This window comes from Saccopteryx leptura, chromosome 9, assembly GCF_036850995.1.
Source record: "Saccopteryx leptura isolate mSacLep1 chromosome 9, mSacLep1_pri_phased_curated, whole genome shotgun sequence".
In the NCBI taxonomy this organism is placed as follows: Eukaryota; Metazoa; Chordata; class Mammalia; order Chiroptera; family Emballonuridae; genus Saccopteryx; species Saccopteryx leptura.
The window spans coordinates 16983738-17001482 of record NC_089511.1 but is presented as its reverse complement, the minus strand read 5'-3'; the positions used below and the strand labels follow the sequence as shown (position 1 = coordinate 17001482).

The 17745-nt window shown below is 49.2% G+C and overlaps 1 protein-coding gene across 1 annotated transcript; it reads right to left on the bottom strand.

The window, feature by feature from the left end:
• Positions 1-1384: 1384 nt before the first annotated feature.
• BEAN1 (brain expressed associated with NEDD4 1) lies at positions 1385-11027 on the bottom strand. Its single transcript, XM_066350180.1, has 5 exons — positions 10935-11027; positions 5720-5816; positions 4391-4612; positions 3819-3963; positions 1385-3234 (listed from the first exon to the last, which is right to left on the bottom strand). Exons 2-5 carry the CDS (start codon positions 5772-5774, stop codon positions 2967-2969), a joined length of 690 nt encoding a protein of 229 aa, XP_066206277.1. The 5' UTR covers positions 5775-5816; positions 10935-11027; the 3' UTR covers positions 1385-2966.
• Positions 11028-17745: the final 6718 nt, after the last annotated feature.

Genomic DNA, 17745 nt, shown 5'->3' with positions numbered 1-17745 from the left:
CCGGGGAGGAAGATTCACCATCTCAGATGAAGAAGCTGCCGGCCTTTCCGCTGCTCACACCCAGAACCTCATCAGTCATCAGGTCAGCCACTGGTGGTGACACCTGAGTATGAGAGTGGATGGCCTTGGAGTGTATAAGGGGCACTAGTGTGTGTGTGCCAAACCCGTCTGAGCAGATGTATACAAAACCCCAGGTGATGTGAGCTGAGTAATGTTACATTACATACGGGTGTGTATCAGGGTCTTTAGGAACAGGGTGTGAGACCCCCGTAGGAGGATGTACAGGGGGCTTGGCCAGGCAAGCTATGGACGGACGGCCATACTTTGCATCAGCTCTCCCCTTCTTCTCTCGAGTGATTTCTGCTGCTCGCGTGGCAGATGCTATTGGTGCCCTGACCTAAGACCTTGGAACAGGCCACGTCTATACATGCTGGCCCAGTGGCAGATCATGCTGACCAATGTGATGGCCTCATATGCGACTCCCCTTTCTGAAGACAACGGCCCAGGAGCCCACCCAGTCTGCACGAGGGTTCCCGCTCGGCCCCCACCCCTCCAGCCCTTGGCAGAGAGAGGTCAGTCTTGTGTGCAGAGGGTATGTGGTGCCAAATGTGGACACAGGGTGCATTGTGGATAGAGGAGGCAGGAAAAGTCGAGCCTAATAGTCCCCTGTGCCAGTGGGATCCTGAGTGGGTTTGTTGTTGAAACTGGGTGTTGGTGTGGGGTGGTTCAGGGTGGGGCCAGCACAAGGCTGGACGCCATCACCATGAAGTTTGCTACATTTGTTCCCAGGAGGAGGGGCCCCAAGACACGGAGGTGGCACCTGAGCCATGCGCACTGGTGTTAAGGACAGAGGAGTGATCATATTGTATACAGTGAGGGGACTTAGGTATCAGGCTGTGCCCAGGGAGAGATACGGGGGGGGCAAGGGCTATTCCTGAATGAGTTAAACTTCATGGAACATCTCAAGGGTGGAAGATAAGCTTCATCTACAACTACCAGTGACCGTGGGCAGTGAGTTTGTGGACGAAGGAAAGTTGCTCATTCTTCAGGTGCACTTATTTGCTTTGAACAGTGGCAGCAGGTGGCCAGCAGGTGGCAGTGTGGGCTTGGAGCGGGCTAATGGACACAGGACACTGGTAAATCACTGACTACCCAAATATTTGCGTCATCAGGAAAATGACAAGACTTCAATGGCTGCTAATTTTGACAGAAGTAACATATTTTCAGTTTGCTGCTGTTTCCTTAGAAGTTTTCAGGGGGGTGGCGCAAGAACACTTTGATAATGTAACTTTTTGTAATATTTTTTATTGATATGATATATGTAATTTGAACACAGAAAAGGTACAGTGTTGCTTATTTAGCGCTTAATCCAGAAACAAGAAAAGCTGTTCACAATCAAACACTGATGGGCACATAAGGGGTTTTCCCCCAGGACTTTTAAGGGTTGCAGAAGCAGGATGCGGTCCATCCCAGGAGTGCACTCCAAAGGCTATACAGTACAACAAACACATTAGTTGTTGCTTAGAAAACAGCACACCACAAAAGTGAACAGAACTGCTTGTAAACAAGGTCCCTACCCTGCACGGAGCAACCTTTGACGGAATCCTTTCAGTTCTGCACCGGAAAAAGACACAACACTATTTCTACAAACAAAATTCACGATCGCCATTCTTATCATCTCTCTTCTTAAGAAACAGATTAGTAAATTTTAGCCCTTCTTCAGAGGAATTGAAGTGTGGGGGGGGGGAGGAGAGATTGGGGTGGGTTAGGATGGGGAAGGGAGGCAGAGTGGATTTGAGGTAAGCTGGCGGGACACTTCTCAAAGATGCCCAGATGCTGCCCTCGGCAGGCTGGGTCTTCAGGCATCAGCTCTGTCACCTGAGTGGTCTCAGAGCCTCTCTACAGTTAGGCAACCCCACACATCTCCTGTGGTGCCTCTGGCATCAAGGCTGAGAGGCAACTGTTGGTCCTCTTGAGGTTGCTTGCGGTTGCTTAATTTCCTTTACTTTGTCTCTAAACACCCTGGGGGGCATGACCAGAACATTCTGGGGTCGGCTCCAGCCCATTCAAGCTCAGGCCAACTGGGCACGTCATTAGTGAGGGGCCATTCCTATGTCTCAGAGCCCTTGTCTTCTTTGAAGACCCTCAGTCCTGGTAGTGCTTGAACTAACATGGGGACAACTGTAACCCACCAGCACCGCCGCACGCCCATGAGGGGCCGTGTTAATCACCTGGTGCGTAGGGTGGGGCTTCCGAGATAACCTGCTGGCACCACCAGACTGAGGGCAGCACTGGGTTAGGGAGAGGGAAGATGGACTTAAGGGGTCCCCGGTTGTTCCTGAGCTCCCCCAGCCCATGTCCTTCACCCTGTAAGTAGTAAAGGTCATATGGTTCTTCTTCCCTGTACTTAAAAGAGGAGCAGCACACAGCTGAGCCTCACTACCCTGTCCCACTCACCGGGCTGGAGGGGGGCAGCTGACCTGGGATGGTGAGCTGTCTTAGGAGACACAATCGGAAAAGGGCACAGCCTGCCAGGTGAGGGCAGGGGCAAACAGGCACAGGGAGAGGGGAGAGCAAACATAGTCCTTTTTTCACCTCAGTTCTCCCAGCGCTGTCCACAGAGTCACAAGCGACAAGCTGGGGAGGAGATAGGAGGTAGGGAGAGCTTCATATTTAATGAAACCTTCACAGATGAGTTTGTATGCGTGTGTGCACATATCTGCACACATGTGGGACATGTTTGGATGTGTATGTACATATGGGTGTGTCTATATGTGTACAAGTTATGTGTGTGTGCGTGCATGTCTGTGCACGTATTTGTGCATGCATGCCTGTATGTGCACATCTATGTGTGCGCACTTGTGTGTATCTGTGCATGTCTGTGTGTGTGCGTGCACGTGCTCTCCTGTGTGCCTGAAAGGTCTTCCTCAGCCCCTAGAGACTGGCAGGACATGGCCTGCTGGCGTTCACACACTCATCTCGGCGCTAGAGATCATGGCCTGGGTTGTGGTAGTGGGGCCGTTGGCACGGTTTGGCCCAGGCAGTGGCAGCAGGCTGGTGGGAGCAGGAGGACAAGCCCCACACACAGACTCGTAGGAGGGTGGCAGATCCAGAGAGATGGTGCGCAGATGGAAACGGCCGTCAGTGAAGCAGGTGTCGATCAGCCAGTAGGAGGGGGGTGCCTCTGTGGGGCGGTACAGCTGAGCGGCCCCTGGCCCGGTGCACTCTTCATAGCTACAAGAGAAGGGGCTCCCTCAGGGCCTGTGGAACCTGGTCTTATGGCCACATGTGGGGTCTCTCCCCAAGAGCTGAGAGTCTGTCCAGAGTGACAAACTAGCCTGACACGGACCAGCCAGGCCACTGTCATGATGGCTTGTTCTGTGGAGGGGCTCCTCAGAATGATTGAGACCTAGATTCTAGCTGGCAGGAGATGACCCTAAGGCCTTCCGGAGAACTCTCCAATGGGACAGGGCCATCAGGTGCAGTTTGGACACAATGACCCCTGTCCCAGTGGATGTGATTTGGGCTTTGGGGAAACATACTGTGGAGCTGGGACCTGGACCCTCCACGCCACCCCTCCACCCCAGCTTGAAGGACCTGAGCTTTTCTTTTCCTCCTCGAGTGTTGCATGGTGACATCTGCTGAGTCAAACCCTGCCTCACTGGGACCTACTTGGTCAGGAAGGGTGAGGTCACACCCTCTGAGCAGATACTTCCTGTATTTAGAGCATTTGGGGAGGTGGTGTTATTTCCCCTGGGGGCATTTGTTCCTAGAGCCCCACCCTCTTAACACCCTTCTCCCCCATGAGGTCTCCTTACCGTGGTGGGTAATCTGAGTTCATCTCTCGGAGCTCCGTGCCATCCTCCTCATCAGAGCCGAGGTCCACCTCGCCGTCAGACCTGGGCCGCACAAAGCTGCAGGCATATCGCATCCCGAGGCTCCAGTATGAGGGATCTTCAGGTTCTACAGGGAACAGACATTTAGCTGGAGCCTCAGGCTGGTGCCAGGGGGGTCCTCATTTTCACCTGAGGCCACTGGGACTCTCTCTTCTCCGATTCACCATCCCGCTTCTCACCAAGCACAGATGCCCTCAGTGACAGCCCTCTGTCCCAGCACTATCGGGACCACCTGTCAGGACAGCCTGGACCAACAGTGGCCAGTCTGGGGAGGAGCCACCTGTCTTCCCTCTGACCTTCGGTCCTACCCTTGGCAGGAAACCAGGCTTCCCATACCACTGAGAACATTTTGGTGGGTACCTGTGAGCAATTTCAGATCACCTCAGACCTCTAGGATACCTTTCCTGACCATCTTCCCCTTCCCATGGCAAAGCAGCCACCTCCTCGATGGCTCCTGGGTTGCAGTCAAAATGGACAGGAGGGCAGCAGCTCACCTTCCTCCTCCTCCTCCTCCTCCTCCTCTTCCTCCTCTTCCTCCTCCTCGTCTTCGCTGTCCTCTTCCTGTCTCTTGGAGCTCCGGCTGTTCATCAAGATGGAGACGCATGAGAGGATGAAAATCACACATACGACTGAAGTTACCATCAGTACTGGAGACAAAAACAGATCGATATCCTCCGAGTTGTCCGGGGGTAGGTCGGTAGAGTTCTGCGGAATCACTGGGAACAAACAGAGAGGACATTAAGCCGGGGCACAGACCCCCACCACACACTTCCTCCTCCATCCCTAACTCAGTGGAAGATACTCTGTGGGCAGGACCAGGGACTTTCTCCTGGCTGCCCCTGCCAGGGAGGAGGGAGCAGCGTCTCACTCCACTGCCTGAAGAAGCCTTTGGTAGCAGGATGTGACCTCCCAAGGAGACACAGATCACAGAGAGGGGCTGGGTCAGAGGAGAGTTGAAGCCCCATGCCTTTAGCTAAGCTGCTATTCTGTGGCTACCAGGCATTGTGAGCTGGGAGCTCGGTTGTTTTTTTTTTCTTTCCTTTTTTGGATGTTGCTAAAATAAAATGCTCCTATCCCTAAAATGATGCTTTGCTTCTTTTAGGCCACTTTATATGCAGTTGAAACAGGCCATGATCTACAGCTCACTCAGGCTAAAGGTACATCAAGGCTATTGCACCTCACTGATAAGACACCCAAGATTCCATAGAAGGAGCCTGTGTGTTTTGGGAAGAAAGGGACAATGGCAGGCAGGTACACAGGGAGGAGACACAAACAGTCCAGGGCTGGGGAGGGGGTGGGGCCCCATTCTGTGTATCTGCTGTCTGTGTGTCTGTTCTAGAGATGTTGGGATTGTGGAAAAGAGGTCCCTCAGGTGAGTTCTCAAAAGGAGAAACAATGATAATAATGTAGTTCTCACTGACTGAGCACATCAGTCAGACTCTAAACCCTTTACATGCCTGTTGATCTCACTTGGTCCTCATTAGCAACCTGAGAGGTAGTTATTGGCTTTCCCCCATTTTATAGATGGGGAAGTTGAGGCACAGAGCTAAAGTAGTGGCGACAGAAGTTAAATCCAGCTTGTTCTGTGTAATTCCTGAGTCTGTATTCTTTAACTCCTGAGGTTCCATATGGACTGAGAGCCCTATAGGACAGGACCTATGTCCTCTGTGTCTTGTGTCCCCATTTCCCCAGAGCTAGCAAAGAAAGGAAGCTCAGGAGCCATTTGAATTGCATAAAGCGAAGTCAGGGGTCAGCTGTTCTGTGTGCTCCAAGCTCTGCTGTCGCCTGGCCCAGAGCCATGGAAGGGTGCCAGAGAGACTTACCGGGGCAGGGGCGTTTGAAACTTGCGTAGTCCTTCGAGCAGAATAGTGGTGGCATCTTGCTTGCTTGTACAGCTCCTACTTGGGAGCCTCCACTCACCTGCAGAAACACAGAGAGATAGTGGGGACACCACCCAGCACTCAGTGACCCTGCCGGCTGGGTGCTCGTGTCCCCTGGGCTGTCAACCTCAAGGGAGAGGATGGTGACTTTGTGAGCTGTGCCCACTCTGCGTGGGGGCTGGGAGAGCTCCGGGCTGCAGAATATGGGGGTGAAGGGATTGTGCTGGAGTTCTCATGGTGGATATCCCTAAGGTTCTCCTTCTCTTAAAGGACCCTGTAGCCCCTCTTTTTTTCCCTGACAGGGTCCTGTGATTCTGAGATGAAGAGCTTAATCTTTGGGTGTGTGTGAGAAGGTAGGAGATGGGCTTTCCAGGACAAGTGGTAGCAAGAACCCTTGCATTATGTATGATTTTTGTGGTCAGTTTGGGTGTTTGGTCGACATTGTATAAGTTCTCAAATAGCTCAGGAGCCTGGAGAAGGGTTGACCAGTTTGGCTGTGGGTCAGGTGGACAATTCTGTATATGGAGTCCTCCTGGGCACTCGGGGTGTCAGGTGTGGCTCACATTCACCAAACACTTGCATGTGCTAGCTAATGTCACCACCATCACTGCAACAGGTCCCTTGAGGTGGGTAACATCATTTCCATTTTGCAAATGAGGAGGAAACTGAGGTTCAGTGACATAACCAACCCAGATCACAGAGAAAAGCTATGCAGGGAGGGATTCTGACACACACACACACACACACACACACACACACACACACACACACACCCCAGTGCCCCTCTGTTACTGCTCGGGACACCGCACAGAGATCGAGCAGTCCTGGTGCTTTGGCTGGCCTGGTTCCTGGATACACTGGGCCTTTTTATACCTCCAGGCTGTTCCCTCTCCCTGCAATCCATTCCTTTCCTCTCCACCTGGCCAACTTCTATACAGCTGTCAACACACAGCTCAAGAAACCTCGTCAGTGAAGTTCTCTTTGCTTGCTAGAGATGGAACTGCCACAGGTGTCCAGGGCTGCTGCGAGGACGCAGTGATGGGGGCAGGGGGTGCACAGGGTTGGCACACACACACACTGAGACTGGTTTGCTGGGAGGGGGGCTTCGGGAGCACGGGCTGCAGAGGAGGGCGTCGGGAGGAGGGCTTGCTCCCAGGTCACGTCTCCACTGCCCGCCACTCTCCTGCCTCGCGTCCCAGGCGAGGCGCGTTTCTGTCGGTGACTCATCTCCGACTGGATTGTCTGGCTAGAAACGGGAGGGCGGGCAGGCGGCGGCACCACTTAGGCTCTTAAGTGACTGAGTGGTATGCAGCAAACTGCGGCAATTCCACACCACTTCTCGTCCCCACTCCCAGAATCCTCTGTTCTGGGGCCCACTGCGACACAGACCTGGACACACGAGTGTGCATAAAGAAAGCGCTCCCCAAATCCTGGCGGCGAGAGCCGGGCTCCGCCACCAGGGGCGGTTTGGCGCATGCGCGGCCGCGACCTGGGAGTATTCGGCGTCACTGCGGTGGGCAGCCGACTGCGCAACTCTGCAGGAGGGGGCGAGCCCGTGGAAGATTCTGTGCGAGGTCCTGCAATTTATGGTGCGTGGCTCAAGTGCGGTCACGTGCAGTCACTGAAACAAATTCCCATTTTATAACACTGAGACTCAGAAATGACGAAGGTTGGGTGAGGTAGTGAGCCCCTTGCCCCAATACTGCCGTTTGGGGGATCTTAAACAGAGGAGTGGCGTAGTGAGCTTTTGTCCTTTTAGAAAAGTCTGGTTGGTGTCAGGGTAGAGGGTGTGGGAGACAGGAAGCAGGGGATCATGGGAGGCGATGATAAGCCTAAATGAAGGCAATAATGACTGGATGAATGGATGAGAGGCTGCATTCATTAGTTCAACATATATTTATTGAAAATCCCTTGTGTACCAGATTTTGAGTGTTGGGGATGGAGGAGTGAAGCAAACATGGACAGCTCCTGTCGTCACAGAGCTTTCTTGCTAGAGATGGAGACACAAATGTAATGGTTAAGCACGTTAGGTAACAGTGGGGTAAGGTACAGGGGGGAATGTGTAGATGGAGATTGTAGATAGATACAGCAGCTGCAGAGGACCTTGGTGGGAGGGTGACCTGTAAGCAAAGACTGGAGGAAGGGAGCTAGCTGAGTGGACATCTGGGAGAAGAGGGTGCTGGGTGGAGGGAGCAGACAGTGCAAAGTCCCCTGGGCAGGACATACTGAGTGGTTTTGAGGAACAGAGTGGGCTAAGTAGAGGATGTTTAAGAATCAGTCCAGATGGATCATATGTAGAGAGTGAGGAAGGGGGAGGAGTTGAGGATGAGTCCCTGTGTCTGCCTGGGTGACGGGATGGTGGAGAAATGAAGCCCCTCCTGAGATTGGGAGGTAGTGACTTGAGGTCTAGACAGCCCAGGTAACCACTGGTTGCTTGTGATCAGGGACCAGTAAATGCTCAGGGACTACTGGCTGAATGAACAAATGAGGTCATCTTTCAGGAGTTCCATGAACCTGTGGGTGTATATGTGTTTGCCCAGAGCCAGAAAAAAAGTTTGAAATTCCAGGGACTTTGGTCAGACACATTAATCTCGAAAGGGTTGCATCTGCTTCACTAGGCAGGGGCCAACTCCTGGGGCTGCAATTGGGGGTCAGGTGGCAGAATACCTTTCTCCTTTGCAGGAAGGTCTTTATGTGAAGATGTGACGCAGCTGGTGACTTTCCTAGTGGAGAGGAACAACTGTGGATAAATGTCACTAAATGTTTGTCATATGATGGAATGAAGAAATGAACACAGGAATAGGGGTGAAAAAGAGCAAGATAACAGTAGCAGAGAGGTGAAAAGGGGACATTAAGGTTTGCAAACAGGTAACTTGGTCAGGGTGCCAGGTGTGGCAGCCTCTGCAACAAGGAAGCCTCTGTCTCCATGCAACATCTGGCCAAATGTGTGCTCCACTAGGTTGGCCAGGAAGTACTGGAGATTATTGGCTCTCTATGTTGCCTTATTTACCTGGAGTAGTCCTCTGTAGGATCAACTGCCACCTCCTTCCCTCTGCAGGTATATTATACAGGTAAAGACTTACAGTATAGTGTTAAGAGGAGAAAAAAAAAAAACAAACCCAGGTTATAAAATTATCAGGTTATAAAGCTCTGCATACAACACGATCCTTATTTGTAACAACAACAACAAAAACTCTAGAGAAAATTTTCAGATAGAAAAAATTAGAAAGAAAATAAATTATTTAGTCATTCTGCTCTCTTGGCAATGGTGGGATTAAAGAGGATTTTTATGTTCATTACATTTTTATGACTTTCCAAATTTTCTACAATGAACAAGTATTATTTGTATAATCTGAAAAAAATCATAAAATGAAGATTTGAAGCCTTTTGTGCTAACAAAATAAAAAGTGAATAAGTAATAGTTAATTCACTGGAAGTTTTAAAAGCTAATTGCCTTTGAACATGTCATTTGTTATTGCGAAGATTAAAAAAAAATTTTCCTTGTCTTTAAACCTACTGATAAAGACCTTTATTAAAATGTCAGGAAAATAATCTCCATTGTTTTTAACCTTTCTCACGTTTTCCCTGGCATGTGGGCAAGTCCTATTTCCCAAATTTTTGAGGTAATGGTTTCTGCTGTGAACCTTATGTTTTGTTTTCAGGAAAGCTATGCATTTGGCAATAATAATAATAATTAAAAATAATAATAATTGTAATAGACCTTATGTTTGTAAAACACTTTATATTTGCAAAGTATACTAAGTGTTAGTACTGTACTGGACTCTGGGGATATCATAGTGAACAAAAGAGTTAAAAACCCCTGCCTTTGGGGAGTTTACATTACCTTCATAAGCTTAGACCAATAAAAAAATGAGTAAGATATAGAATATTCAAAGGCCTTCTAGAAGGAGATGACGTCTTCACCACATCAGGGGAACGTAGCCTCAGCATCTACAGGTGTTGAACAGTTTATAAAATGACACCTGTAGCCAACCTGAACCGAACACTGGCTGTGTCAAGCACTGTGCTAGGCCCCCTACAACATCATTTCATTTCATTTTTCCAACCCACCTTCATCACGTTTCAGATGGGGAAACTGAGGCTCAGAGAGGTTAAACTATCTTTCTTAGAGGCTCAACAGCTGGGAAATCAGCAAAGTCCACCCTCTGGTTCCAACGCTCTTAAACTTGCTCACAACAGAGTCCTGCCCACTTGTCAGTGGAGGAAACTGAGGCACAGGGACATGACACCACTTATTCCAGTAGAGCACTCAGTAGGGGCATCCTCAAGGTAGGTGCCCATGCCTGCTGTGTGGATCAAGACCAACGACCAAAAAACCTTGGAGCCTTTGCCTCCTACACCTGCCACTTGTGCACTTACTTCCCTTCCCAGCCTGGTCTTGGCCACCCCCACCCCCAGCCCCCACCGCTGGCACTTGTGACCAGCCCGAGGAACCTGATGGCAAGCGAAGAACTGCGTCAGTCGGCCTGGGGATGGGGGGTGGGCACTATTGAGCTTCCAGAGGTGTAGAGGGGGAGGAGGCTATGTCGTTTGGAACTGCGCAACCAGCCGGATCAGCTGCCGCGACTCAGTTTACCGCGCAAAGAAAAGTCTGCACTCAAGCGGGAAAAGGTGCGGCGCCGACGCCCCACCCCTCCCACCCTAGGTACTGAGATACGCCAGCGCAGCAGGCACCGAAGTGGGGAAACAGCCCGGGTAATGCGCGCGTCTGGTGAGGGTTCTAGCTTCAAACTCCGCAAAGCCCGGACCCCCTCTCCTCTTACACCCCGACCAAAAAGTACATCGTAGTTTTCTCCTTCTTAGGTAGGTTGTTAAGGGATCCCCAAACCCGACGGCACAGAGCCAGGTGGGATGCTCGTCTGGGAGACCGCCCCCTCCCCGCGACTCGAGCAGGTACTTAGGGACAGCCTAGGTTGGCGCAGGTCCGGGTGGTCCGCCCGGGGGTCGGGAGTCGGGGTCCGCGAGAATCGCATTCCGAGCATGCTACGGCCCGGCTTCGTGCCGCGCACCCACCCTCCCAGCGCGGAGCGCCCCCAGGTGTGTGCGGGGGCGCCGGGGCACCCGCAGGACGCGGGGGAGAGGGCCGGGACCCCCTCCTCATGCCTCCCAGGATCGCCCCCAGCCTCACACCCCATACTTGTCTAGGATCCCTCGCTCTGGTGCTCCGCAGTGCTGGTCGGAGCTTCGGCTGCCGCTCAGGTTCCCGCGCAGGATCTGGCTCCTGCTCGGGTTCCCGCTCTGACGCTTCTGCGCTCAGGCTCCCGCTCGGACGGACCTCGGGGGGCGCACCGCTGCTCTTTGGCTAGCCGCGCACGCAGAGGCGGGGCTAAGCGGGGGAGGCGGGGCCGAGCGGGGGAGGCGGGGCCGGAGGGAGCGGAACCGCTGTCCGAGGTACCCGGGCAAGGTGGAGTTGGCTTCCCGAGCCCGCCCCTTCTTTGCTGCAGCCCCATCCGGCCGTCCACACCACCGCCACCCGCTGCAGCTCTCCAGGTGGCGGAGTGCCTCTCGGGCTTTAGCGGAGCTGCGGTACCACCTGGGTCATTCCTGAAATAGGGGTCTCAGGGTAAGGGTAGGGCTGACCCGCGCGCCTCCGTACACAGCCAGCCTGATGCCCACACAGTGACAGGGCTTGTCACGGGGTCCGAGAGATGCGGGAGGCCAGTGAGCCAGACAGATGTGTGAGGACAGACAGATGTGTGTAGAGAATGACATACAGACTGGAGGGAGCAGAGGAGGACAAGCAGACAGACCTGTGCAGAGAAGGGTAGGCAAATGATGTACCCGTGGAAGGATAGCCAGACAGTTTGATTACAAGTAAAGCTGGGCACTTGGGCAGGGAACCTTGTTACGACCTCTGCAAGGGACAGACAAGCCTGGCAGGGCCTCCTGCCACCAGTTTCCTGCAGACAGGTGAGTTTTGGGGGTGCCAGGATGTCAGCTAGGCTCCACTGAGCCTTCCTCTCCTGAGCCACCAACGTGCCTATTCCCTTCACCCTTCCAATACCCTGAGCTCTCTGTACCACACCGCACCCCCAAAATCTTTGGCTCAGAAGTGGGTTGTGGCAGAAACATGCCAACCCCAATGGGGTGCCTGACTCAGGGCTCCTGGCTTCCTGAACCTGTTCTGTCTCCATCCTACTCTGGGACCCTGGACAAGCCCAGCCCACCCTCCAGTACTCCCTTTCTTATTTCAATAGTTCTTCTGTTTGTTGCACCCCTACAATATGGGGTGCTCTTGAGTTGCTAAAGGTCACTTTGAGCTTCCTGAGCAGATGCTTGTGTTGATCCTTGGTGGAGTGGGTCCAGCTCTAAAGAGCTCATTTCTTTCCACCTTCATTTAAGCATCCCTGGTCTGGCCAATCTAGCTTGTTCTTCACACTGGAACCCAGAACTGGTTTTCATTGGGGCTGGTGGTGATTTATCTAGTTTCAATAGATTGGGTTATGACTATTTGCCTGTCTGTCTGTCCATTCACAAATACAAGTGTAGGACACTTGGGGAACATCAAAAGGAGAAAGACCATAAAACTAGTCATTGTTAATATTGAGGTTTCTTGTTCTTTTTTTAATTGTATAAACTCTATAAATGTCCTTATTTGGGATGAGTTTGCTGTTTATCTCTCCTCCCTACACAGCCAGCCTGATGCCCACACAGTGACAGGGCTTGTCACGGGGTCCGAGAGATGCGGGAGGCCAGTGAGCCAGCCAGACGTGTGAGGACAGACAGATATGTGTAGAGAATGACATACAGACTGGAGGGAGCATAGGAGGACATACTTTTAGTAGGTGCCTACCATTGCATCAGATGGTTGTACTATATATTTTTTTCTTTTTTATTGACTCTATTGGGGTGACATTGGTTAATGAAATTATACATTTCAGGTGCACAGGTCTACAGTCCATCGTTTGTATATTGTGCTGTGTTCACCACCCCATGTCAAATTTTCTTCCATCACCATCCGTCCCCCTTCTACTGTCTACCTTCCTCTAAGTCCTCCCACACCTTTTCCCTCCTGCAATCCTCACACTGTTTGCTCTGTCTGTAAATTTTTTTTTAATATTTCATTTATTGATTTTAGAGAAAGAAAGAGAGAAAGGCATAGGGGAGGGAAGAGCAGTAAGCATCAACTTGCAGTTGCTCCTCATATGTGTCTTGACTGGGCAAGCCCAGGGTTTGAACTGGGGACCTCAGCATTCGGATCAATACCTTATCCTCTACACCATCACAGGTCAGGCTCTGTGTGTAAGTTTTTTTTTCTTTTCTTAATCCCTTCACTTTTTACAACCAGCCTCCCAAACCCCCAACCCCTCTGACAACTGTCAGTCTGTTCTCCTATGAGTGTTTCCATTTTGTTACTTTATTTTGTTCATTAGATTCCACATATGAGTGAAATCATATGGTACTTAATCTTTCTTTGACTGATTTATTTCACTTAACAATACTCTCCAGGTCCATTTGCGCTGTCATAAAAGGTAAAATTTTCTTCCTTTTTTATGGCTGAGTAATATTCCATTGTGTAAATGTATGACAGCTTTTGCATCTACTCATCTACTGATGGGCACTTGAGCTGCTTCCAAATCTTGCTATTGTAAATAATACTGCAGTGAACATAGGGGTGCACATATTCTTTCAAATTGGTGTTTTGGGTTTCTCTGGATATAGTCCCAGAAGCGGAATTGCTGGGTCATAAGGCAGTTTCATTTTTAATTTATTGAGGAAATTCCATACTGTTTTCACAGTGGCTGCACCAATCAGCATTCCCACTAACAGTGCATGAGGGTTCCCTTTTCTCTACATCCTTGCCAACACTTGTTGTTTGTTGATTTATTGATGTAAGCCATTCTGACAGATGTGAGATGATATCTCATTTTGGTTTTAATTTGCATTTATTTGATGATTAGTGATGTTGAGCATCTTTTCAAATGTCTGTTGGCCATCTGTGTGTCTTCTTTGGAGAAATGTCTATTCATATCCTTTGCCCATTTCCTAATTGGATTGTTTGTTTTTTGGTGTTGTATCAAGACACCAATCACATTTTTTATGAAACTATAACAGCTGTTCCAAAAATTTTATGGAACCACAAAGACCCTGAATAGCAACAGTGATCTTGAGAAAGAACAAAGTTGGAGGAATCATACTACCTGTTATCAAACTATACTACAAGGCCATAGTAATAAAAACAAATAGTATTGGCATAAAAACAGGCATGTGGATAAATGGAACAGAATAGAAGGCTCAGAAATAAACCCATGCTTATTTTTTTTTAAAAGATTTTATTTATTGATTTTTAGAGAGAGATAGAGAGAAAGTGGGGGAGGAGTGGGAAGCATCAACTCGTAGTTGTTTCTGGTATGTGCCTTCACCAGGCAAGCCTGAGGTTTTGAACCAGTGATCTCAGCATTCTAGGTGGATACTCTATCCACCACACCACCACAGGTCAGGCATAAACCCATGCTTTTATAGTCAACATTTAACAAAGGAGCCAAAAACATACAATGGGGTAAAGATAGTCTATTCAACAATTGGTGTTGAGAAAATTGAACAGAAAGGTGCAAAAAAAGAAAAAAAAGAAAAAAAAGCTGGGCCACGTTTTAACAGTATACATAAGAATTAACTCAGTGGATTAAAGACTTAAATGTTAGATTTGAAACCATAAAAATTCTAGAAGAAAACACAGGCAGTAAAATCTTGGACATTTCTTAAAGCAATGTTTTTTCTGGTGTATAACCTTAGGCAAGGTAAACGAAAGAAAAAATTAACAAATAGAACTACATCAAACTAAAAAGTTTCTGCACAGCAAAGGACAACATCAACAAAATGAAAAGACAACCCCCTGAATGGAAGAACATATTCACCAATGATACATCTGATAAGGAGTTAATATCCAAAACTTACAAGGAACCTGTAAAACTCAACACCAAAAATGAATAAATAAATAAATAAATAAATAAATAAATAAAATAAAATAAAATAAAATAAAAACAAAGCAATCCAATTAAGCAATGTACTATATTTTATGTAAGCAGCCCTCGATAGCTGGCATTTAGTCTGTTTTCAGTTTTTTACACTTCTAGACAACACTGCCATGAACATCCTGTGGGTAGCATTGTGCATGTTTGTGATGATTGTTTATGTCATTGTGCACATATTTTGGGTTTTTAATTTTCTGTATAGGGTCAGACTTTCAGGCAGGGCATCTCTTGGGCATCAGAGAAGCATGGTGGTGTTTAGTGTCTACTTGGCCAAGGGCAGGGTAGCAGGTTGGAAGGAAGTCATGCAGTGCCCTCTCAGGACATTGCGGTGCCTGAGAGATGCCGGGTGTCAGACTCTGGGGACTTGTGTATGACCCCTGTCACAGGATATGGTCAACTTATCATTTCAGTTGTGGAGGGAATCTTGTGATACTAAAGGGTGGAGAAGGGGAGGTGGGGGCGGGGAAGGGATCAGGATGGTCGCTCTCTTGGTGGAATATCTGTTTAAAACACTCACCAGACCTTTCGAGAAAGTTCCTTCTTGCTAGTATATCCCTTTCATGGAATTTTGTCAAAAGGATCTTTCCAGCCTTGAATTACATTACAAAGGGCCTGGCTCTCTAGACTGCCCTGTTTGGGGGCTGGGGAGCCAGCGTGCTCTAAAAAGAAAGGAGGTACGGGAGGAAAACGTATCCCAACAGCTTTACAACGAGTTTTCCTCTTGCCCTCTGATTTTTGCCAACAGCCCCCTTGAATGTCTCGGTGGTGTTAAGGGGATTTTAAGGAAGAGGTCTTGGTTCTTCGTTGGTGTGGGGTGGGGTCAGGGGTAAGGCTTTCCTAGAGCCAACAAGCTCAGAGGCAGCACTCAAGTAGGAAGCTCAGGGTTGGGGAAATACATGGAAAACTCTAAGCGGCTCCTTTAGCAGCTCTTCTCAGAGGACTTGGATCATGTGCGTGAGTGTGTGTGTGTTTTTAATGGTTCCATTCCACTTTACAGATAAGGAGACCGAGGCCTTCTGAATTTAAGTGACTTTCCAGAGGTGCACAGGTGGTTAAGCGGCACCAGGTAAGATTATGAAACACTAAAATAGGCAGAAAAGATTACCAGGTGTCCTAATTGAATATTAGGTGTTATCTGGTACATATTTATCTGTTTCTCTAGAAGTCTGTGTCTCTCATGGTCTCTGAGCTATTTTATTATTTGGTAGGTTGTACAAAACTGATTGTAATCAGTTGATTATAATTCTTTGAGATACATATGAATTGTATCAGTTGAGGTCAACTGATAGCCTGAGGGTGGGGTGGGCAAAAAGCTATATTGTGGCCCTTCAGATTCTTCTTGTATTGTGTATAATGTATTTTTGGTTCCCTCATTGATTAAGGCGTTTAATAAAATCTTTGACATACATCCCTCCATCCACCTAGCCTTCCTTTCATCTGTTTACCTTCCCATCCTTGCCACATTCACTATCCCCCCTTACCTTCTTATCCATTCACCAATTCATTTATCCATCCAGATCCTCGTTTATCCACCCATCTATCCATCTGTGTCCTCCACCTGCATCCAGCCCCCCATATGTACTTACTGATGCTTACTGCAGGCCCAGCACTCTGCTGTGTACTGGTGAGAAAAAAAAAATGATGTGGAAAACCAGGTCCCTGGCTTTGAGGATGTGCTCCTGGAGCGTCAAGTTCAGTGAAGATTTCACCAGCTAGATGGGCCTGGGTGATGTTCTAGGAGAGAGAATACGTAACTTGTGTGACAGCGGTGGCATAGCTGCAGGGAGACTAAGGGGTTCCAGGGACGCAGGTAATTTGGAATATTGGGAGTGAAGCTGAGTGTGAATGAGTGTTTCATGAGAGAAGACTGGAATGGCAGGTCTGGAGTGTTTTTCAACTCCAACCAGCAATTCTCCAACCCTCCGGACACCAAGCGGCTGTCCAATGACCCGGTTCGATTCTGACGCTAACTACCCAGAGTTAGCACCCTGCCTCTTCAGATGTTGGTTGCAAAGTTGGTTACAAATGAAGAGTTCTCATGATCCCCGACCTGTGTTTAATATATAATGTTGGGCAGATAAAATATGTATTATGCTCACTTTGATAAAATGGCGCTGCCCACGTGAGGCCGTCGCCCAGGTAATATTAATGTGTGTTGAGAATTCTTGTAGCCTGGGGCTTGGTTTTGGGATTAAGCCTTTCCCACCCTTTTTGATGTGGGGTGGTACAATCCAATCATGCCTCAGAGAAGTGACTTTGTATTAGAGACTTCCCTATTTTGTATATTGGATTAGAGGTTGTGAAGCTACACTATAAAATAGGGGCAGAACGAGAGCTTGCGCTCTTGGTTCCTGGGATGATTAGCATGAGAGCAGAGGGAGCAGAGCAGAGAGCAGAAAGAGGCCATGTGGCCAGGAGAAGCAGCCAAGATGGCGGAGTGCTGAGTGAGATGCCAGTTTGTGCAGAGCTTGTATCTGGGATAAGGAAGGAGATGGGGAACTGAGGAGAATAAGGCTGGTGAGCTAGAAACCTTTGATTCTAGGAAACTCGGATAAGTCAGTGGCTTTGAAACTCGGATAAGTCAGTGGCTTTGTGAGCACTGAATGTGAGTGGGTTTTGGAGCCCAGGGTGTGTTTTTTCTTGCCCACCGGGTGCAAGCTAGAATGAAAGAAAATGGCCTATCAGTTTTTGGCTCCATTGTTCCTTTACCGACTGTCCGAATCCAATGCGAACCTGCATGGGCCAGTCTGCTGTGATAGCAGCCGTGGCTCCTGGCTTTACATATAATTTGCTAGAGTGGCTTACAGAACTCAGGGAAACACTTTACTTCTGTTTACCAGCATATTGGAAAGACTACAACCCGGGAACAGCCAGATGGGAAAGATGCATAGGCAGGTACAGGGGTGTGGCACCCCCATGTGCTCCCTGGGCGTGCCCCCGCCCCACACCTCCCTGTGCTTACCTACCTGGAAACCA